The 7256-nt window shown below is 32.8% G+C and overlaps 1 protein-coding gene across 4 annotated transcripts; it reads right to left on the bottom strand.

Moving 5' to 3' along the window:
• Nucleotides 1–1321: 1321 nt before the first annotated feature.
• Nucleotides 1322–6476, bottom strand: LOC114261626 (topless-related protein 4-like). 4 transcript variants are annotated; one of them, XR_014365050.1, is made up of 7 exons: nucleotides 6045–6457; nucleotides 5424–5493; nucleotides 4372–4540; nucleotides 3691–3846; nucleotides 2394–2529; nucleotides 2171–2279; nucleotides 1322–1802 (listed from the first exon to the last, which is right to left on the bottom strand). XR_014365050.1 is itself a non-coding variant. In XM_082921782.1 (6 exons), exons 2-6 carry the CDS (start codon nucleotides 5454–5456, stop codon nucleotides 1748–1750), a joined length of 462 nt encoding a protein of 153 aa, XP_082777908.1. In that variant the 5' UTR covers nucleotides 5457–5493; nucleotides 6045–6476; the 3' UTR covers nucleotides 1322–1747. The 4 variants fall into 4 exon arrangements, 3 of the variants coding, with proteins under 3 accessions (XP_082777908.1, XP_082777907.1, XP_082777906.1); XM_082921782.1 differs by lacking the exon at nucleotides 4372–4540 and having other exon boundaries at nucleotides 1322–1775; nucleotides 6045–6476; XM_082921781.1 differs by lacking the exon at nucleotides 4372–4540.
• Between the last annotated feature and the right edge of the window lie 780 nt (nucleotides 6477–7256).

Raw genomic sequence — 7256 nt, forward strand, 5'->3', positions numbered from 1 at the left:
TTGGTATACGATAAAGTGTAATTTAATTAGGGATTAGTTGGTTTATATAATTATGTTAAAGAACTGGGCCAAAGTATAATTGCTACAAATATTCATTAGATAAGTATCAATCTATGAGATTTATGATCAAATCTAAGGGGATTTAAGTTGTGGCCATGTGTTGGCCTGAGGGCACATTTGCATCCCTATAAATAGGGAGGAGTTGTGCAAGAGAAATGTGAAACACAAGAGGAAGAAAAAAAAAAAAAAAACACGCAAGATACTGGAGGTAGGAAACTTATAGTAAGAAGGTTTGTGATAGTGGAAAGTAAATGCTAAGGGTCAATATTAAGGTGAGTATTTTCTGAACTTTATTTGTTTAAAATAAGACCCATGGATACGTTTGTTTAAATTTTAGAAAGTATTTGACAATGACCTTATAAACAATTATGTTTTGTAAGTACCACCACCGGAGTCCCACGCCTTGGGGGACTTAAATAACCATTGGCTTCTATTTGGCCACTTTGTGGTCCTCTGTTTGTCATAGATCCATTGTCCTCTATTCTGACTGTCACTCCAATGACCTCTGTTCTGTACCATGATTATGGTTATTTAATTACATAATTTATGTATTTCAGTTTCTGCCACTTTAAATCGTTATTTAATTACATAATTTATGTATTTCAGTTTCTGCCACTTTAAATCATTCGTTTATCCAAATTAAGTTCTGTTACTATTTTAACTTAAATAACTATCCATGATTATTTGGTATTTCAACCACAACAAAATTATATTTTTATGGCTTGCAATGTATGCCATAAAAACTCTTTCACAGCATGCACACAAATGCCGTTATATGACATGTCGTGAAAAGTTGAGCATCATTTATGACATACAGGTAAAGTTGTAAAAAGTAATAAATTAAACATTAATAACATATTTTGTATGTCCTATATAATTTTTTACGATATTTGTCACCCCATAAATCATCATACTTTCCATGACATAATTTTGCATATCGTAGAAAGCTATTTTTAATATATTTATGGCATACTATGTATATCGTATATAATATTTTACGACATTTTCTTGCATGTCATAAATCATTACACTTTTCACGACATAATTTTGTATGCTGTAGAAGGTCATTTTTAATATATTTATGGCATACTTTGTATGCCGTATATAATTTTTTACGGCATTTTCTTGCATGTCATAAATCATTATACTTTTCGTGACATAATTTTATATGTCGTAGAATGTTATTTTTAATATATATATATATAGAGAGAGAGAGAGAGAGAGAGTAAATTCAAAGTTTATTATATGAGTAAACTCAATATATAAACACATGATATCATTAAAATACCCATTTTAGTATTTGAAAAACAAATTACAAGATCAAATAGCAAATTATATGTACAAATGAAAGTAAAAAGATTATACACAACACAAACCAGTCAAGTCTAATTCATTATTCGGAGTACTACAGAAAGCTAAAGAATCAATTAACTTGGCCACTACAGAAAGTCCTTGCACCAATACCAATGGTAGGGATTCGAAGAGCAGATGTTGCAGCAGCAGGAGGAGGTGCAAACACACATGTCAAGTCTAATTCATTATTCGAAGTACTACAGAAAGCTAAAGAATCAATTAACTTGGCCACTACAGAAAGTCCTTGCACCAATACCAATGGTAGGAATTCGAAGAGCAGATGTTGCAGCAACAGCAACAGCAGCAGCAGCAGCAACAGGTGCAAACACACATTTTAGAACAACAGAAAAGCACCCAGCTTCCTGCAAAGCCAGGGCAAACTCAACAACCTACAGAAGATTAGTATTATAAATGCCCAACACACAAAGATTAGGGTTCCTGCATGTTAGCATCAATTGGAGACTTCTTTTCCAAATTATCACTTTGATCTCAACATTCCAAATGGGAATTTTAAAAAAAAAAAAAAAAAAAAATTTAATATTTGACAACAGCTAGTTGAAGATTAGTATTATAAATGTCCCCAAATCAAGCAATAAATAATCCGGTCACAATTAATTTATACATGCTGTTTACAACCTACGTAGATATCTCATGTCATAGGTATATATCACATCATAGAATGCTAAGATAACAAGCAACAAGGTTTAAGAAAAGGGAAGTAATAAAAATGAAGCAGCACAAAGAGATGAAAAGGTACCTAAAGCGGCATAGAACAATTTGCCATGTCCCATATCTTGAATGGCTTTGAAACCAATTTATTCGCATCCCCACTTCCCAGAGCGTTATTTCACCAATAGCAGAACCAACTGTTTAAAAGAGAATCTACGTCAAACAAAGGAAAGAAAAGGAAGAACTCGTATATTTATTTAGCAGGAGCTCAACCATTGAAATCATAAATCATTGATCAAAGACCATCATACCAAGAAGCAATGTGTGATGAGAAGGATGAAAATCCATGCTAGTGATAGTAGATCCTTGATGCATGGTACAAGCTACTGTTCTTGGCAAGTCATCCAAGGACCAAGTGGCATGTTGACGAGATGTTGGATATGTAACCTGGCAAGAGGAGCACCATTGGTAATGAATTCACAAGGCAACCAACATTACCTTTGATTGATCACAGTCCACAATCTTGATGACTTTAAAGTAGGGGAAAAAAGCTTTTCACGGGTAAGAGGATTTGCTTCTATAAGTTTTTTAAGCTCTATCAACATTATGCTACGAGCTGTTTTAGTGTCACCATACTTAGATAGCTGCTCATTTTCCTTGGTATTCAAAGGACATTAATTAACTTCCTAAATAACAGGTTACTTTTCAAATTTCACTTATTTGGCTAAACTAGAAAAAATAAAACTAGGAACAATATTACCGTGTGTAGCAAGACTTGAAATCACATGAAATTCTCAATACTCTAAATGTTTCAAGGCAACAATAATAAATGAGGGAGAATATAAAGGCTTCATTTGGTTCTCAAATGTAAAAACTTGACTATGAATTAAAAATGCAATGTTAAAATGAAGAATTAATACCAACTAAGGGGTTATTTGGAATGATCTAAATAAGTGCACTTTTTGACTTTTTATGAAATATATGTTGGGTTCGGGTTGGATTTGAAGCGATGTGTTAGAGAGGTGATGTGACTTAAATAAGATGATGTGACTTAAATAGGATAGTGACTTTTTGACTTTTTGTCTTTTTCAAGACATGCCAAACTTGGCCTAAGGAAAACCAGTAGCTTCAAATGATGTTAAAGGAGGGGGTACATTATCTCCCTGATGAAAATTGAAACAATAACACCCTAATCCATTACAACAATATAAACTGCACAACGGAAATATAAAAGAAAACATAGTGGAAAATTGAAGGAGATCCTAAAACACCATGGACAATGAAATAATGCCACACTTCTGAATTTCCCAAATGCATGTCTAGTGTAAAAGGCATGAGCCAGAAGAATTCCAATAAAGAGCAAGCGAAGTCTAAACTAATAAACTAAATTTAATTGTAATATTCTATACTGAAAACAAGATTGTTCTGCTTGAGAACCTTTCTGTCTTCATAATCATCAAAGAAAGCATCATGCGCGATGACCCAAGGATTGAACTATTGAAAGTAAAATACAGAACCCAATGTTCAATCAAACGGAACGCCTGAGAAGCAAAAGTATTGCAGATTATAAGTAAGCAACCTAATGTACAAATCTTATTAGATGCTTACACTAATAGTAATTTCATGCTGACGGCGATAAGATTCGACAGATGGACCATTTCCAACAGCCGAAAGCCCATAACCTCTACCAGAAGACCCTCCATGTCCAACGCCTATCTCCTCATTAGGAACATTTTGAGAATGATCTGATCCACCTCTCCCACTCTAATGCAAAATAAGAGCAATTAGTTTAGCAAGCCAACAAGAATAGGACCAAACCATCACAGAAGGAAGTGGAAGCATGGACTAATGCATAAATTCTACCAAAGCAAATTAAAGATTTAAAGATAACCCCTCAATTCTTAGCTATACACACTTCATGTTTACCAAAATCGATGGGTATGTTTTGTTTGGATTTGTAGAGTGATTTTGGGAAAAATTTTCTAAAAAATTTGTTTGGTTTGCAAATTTTCCAAAATCACTCTCTCTCTTACCTATCAATCAATCAATCACTTTTTCTCTCTCCTCTCTCATTCTCAATCACTTTTTCTCTCACACACATATACTCAATTATAACAAAATATCAAATCATTCCAAACTCCAAAACTCCAAAACTACTTTCAAAATACACAACCAAACAAACCAAAAAAATTTCTAAACTCTCTCCCCAAAAAAATTTTTAAAAACTACTCTCCCAAAACAAAACCAAACATACCCGATATTTTCCCAAGCAAGTTTTTCACAACTTACACCAAACACAACATTTTTGCTGTCTCAAAAGTAGATGTGACTGCAACCCATTGCAAAACTAAAAATGCTGTGGTAAATTTAGAACTTTCATTACAACAAGAATTGAAAACCAAGCTTGGCAAGGACTTCATAGTGTGGTGTATCCTGGCTTTCATCACAGAACAAAATCCTGTCCAATAGTAAATGTCAAACTAAATAAAAATTACTGGCATAAATTCAAGAAATAGACGAACAAGATGTCTGAGGTACTAACATCATCAACCTAGGGCTCATTAATGGTCATCGAGGTGACACAAATGTAATGGTTATCCATGCTTTTATGAACAAAGTTTCTAATCCCTATTGAATTCTTGTGCATAGTTTCCCAAGCAGTGATTTCAACAAAATCAAAGCCCATCCTAGTTCACTTGCCTAGTGTCAATAAATCAGCTCTATACCGATTCATTTAAAAAATCAACTAGGTATATTCATGGAAGCCAAGTGCATCAATATTAAGAGCACTCAATCCACGCAGGCACTTCCCAAAAGCCGTTGCACAATATCAATTGAGCCAGTTATGGGTTTTCAAACAGTCAGATGCAATAAATACGCCTCATCAAAAAGGGTGAAGACAACAACCAAATAAAGAGAGGACGCAAAGGAAACAAAAATTATTAAACTAATAGTATATTATCCACTTAGATGTTAATACTTTATTAAAAACTGTGCTGAAGAAAATTAGAATTTATCCAAGTATAGTCCACTAACATGGGTCCTATAAAATTTATCCATAAACAACTGGAAATTTTTTTTTTCTTTTTTTTTTGAATATGTACATGACCACTGCTCAACACCTCAAGCAAAGCAAAATCAGGGCACAGAAGCCTAACTCAGGAATCATCATCCAACTTCCAACCTCCCTACAGGTTGATAGGTTCACAAGTCTAGATATTTCACAAGGCAACTTGAGTGACATCAATAGTAGCATTATTGGTTGACTCTCTGAACAAAATATAAAGACAAAAGACAAAAGACAAAAAAGCAAAGCTTGTAAACATGAGTAGAACACAGACCTGATAACTCAATGTTCCTGTATCTTTCGTCATTGCATTGTTCTCTGGACCACTGCATTGTTCTTCAAAGCTAATCACAAATACCACATGCATACACAGGTCATAGGCAAATTAAAACCAAAAACGTTATGATAAATTTAGACATATTAGTAACAAAGACCAAAGAAACCTAACACATGCTTAGGTTTAAGGGGAAATAAACCACATCAACAAATACGTATGCATAAACATAAGCATGAATTATAGCATATATTTTTCATGTTACTACAGAAAGTAACAAATTTTGAACCACAAACATATAAGCCTGTTTGCCACAAGTTTTAAGCTGATTATTGCATTTCTGTATATTGTTTTAAACAGGAATCTGACAGATACTATCTTCCATCACAAATCAAGATAATTCTGATGGAAGTCACTCCGATTTCGCGATCAGATCCAATTCTGCCACGGTATACCATGTTAATTGTTATTCAACAAGAGTTTTCTCCATTCAAGTAAATGAAACAGAAAGTATAATTTCACTAATCCAAATCAAAATCCAAAAACCCTAAACTACCAGTCACACAATACAATTTCGACTCGAAATCAAACCAATAAGTAGCGAGCATATGAGAACAATACCTTAGCAGAATTGGATCCGATCACGAAATCGGCGTGCCTTCCATTATAATTATCCTGATTGTCGTAGTCCTCGTACGAGCAAACAATGTCATCGGTGGTGGTGAAATCAAACCCTTTCGAAGCAGAGTTGTTACGACCCGATGATCCAGAAGCCATGCTCAAAGTTTAAAAATGCGAGCTTTGATCGAAGCACAGAGAGAGTGAAAAGCTAGGGTTCGCAGAGACGACGATAGAGAAAAAGAAGAGGTTCGTTTTGATTGATCTTAGCTAACATAAGAGCATCTCTAACCCATCCTTCATATCTTCAAATATATCTTCAAATATGAAGGAGGTCTCCTCCAACCCACCCTTCAAATTCATCTGCATTTGGGAGGGGAATGAATTCATTCATCCTTGATATTTAAAGGGAGGATGAAAAAATGAAGGATATCTCCGAAACATTATTTATTTTGTATTTTTTATTATATTACAAATTATTTTTAATTTATAAATTTAATTTTTGTAAAATTGACATCATTAAAAAGTATAAAATCATACCTTTAAAATGAGTATAATATTAAATATATTTTACAAAAATTTTAAAATTAAATATTTATTAATGAATAAAAATTACTTTTTGAATAGAGTTTGAATGAAGGAAATGAAGGTTTGTGATTGGAGTTTGAATGAATAATGACCTCCTCTATATTTACTTTTTGAATAAAAAACATTATTTTCATCCTTTTAGTAAGAGTATTGCATTGGAGATGCTCTAACAAGAAGTCTGAATGTATGAAAGAGGAGAGAGAGTTCATTTCGTATCTATACTATATATATATATATATATATATTAAGCAAAATGGGGTTTTTAACCCAAAGCTTGTGGGAGTTCCAATCTCCTAATCCTAATTTTCTAATTTTTTGATTTAAAAATAAAAATAAAAATTAACATTTATTGACTTCTCCCAATCCAACCTCAGCATTTATTGACTTCTCTCAAACCACAATCCCTTTTGACTTCTCTCATAATTATTGCAATACCCTTTCAATTTCTCCCATACACTATGGTTACACATAATAAAAAATAAAAAAAATAAGAATTTAGCTATAGATCTTAAAAAGATATAACATCTAAATTTGAATTATGATTTAATAATATAATTATGTATTTTTTATTATGTATATCTATCAAAATTTAAATCACTTAATGGGACAAATTAATCAATTTTTCAA

Source organism: Camellia sinensis, chromosome 3 (assembly GCF_055761805.1).
Source record: "Camellia sinensis isolate YWXY chromosome 3, ASM5576180v1, whole genome shotgun sequence".
In the NCBI taxonomy this organism is placed as follows: Eukaryota; Viridiplantae; Streptophyta; class Magnoliopsida; order Ericales; family Theaceae; genus Camellia; species Camellia sinensis.

What these genes read in the sequence shown, in the direction of transcription:
- LOC114261626 (XM_082921780.1), bottom strand. Translation starts at nt 5,456, where the DNA reads ATGACGAAAGATACAGGAACATTGAGTTATCAG. An exon ending in CAGGAACATTGAGTTATCAG is followed by an intron (nt 3,847 to 5,423) that starts GTCTGTGTTCTA and finishes ATTTTGCATTAG; the next exon opens with AGTGGGAGAGGTGGATCAGA. An exon ending in AGCATGAAATTACTATTAGT is followed by an intron (nt 2,530 to 3,690) that starts GTAAGCATCTAA and finishes TCCTCTTGCCAG; the next exon opens with GTTACATATCCAACATCTCG.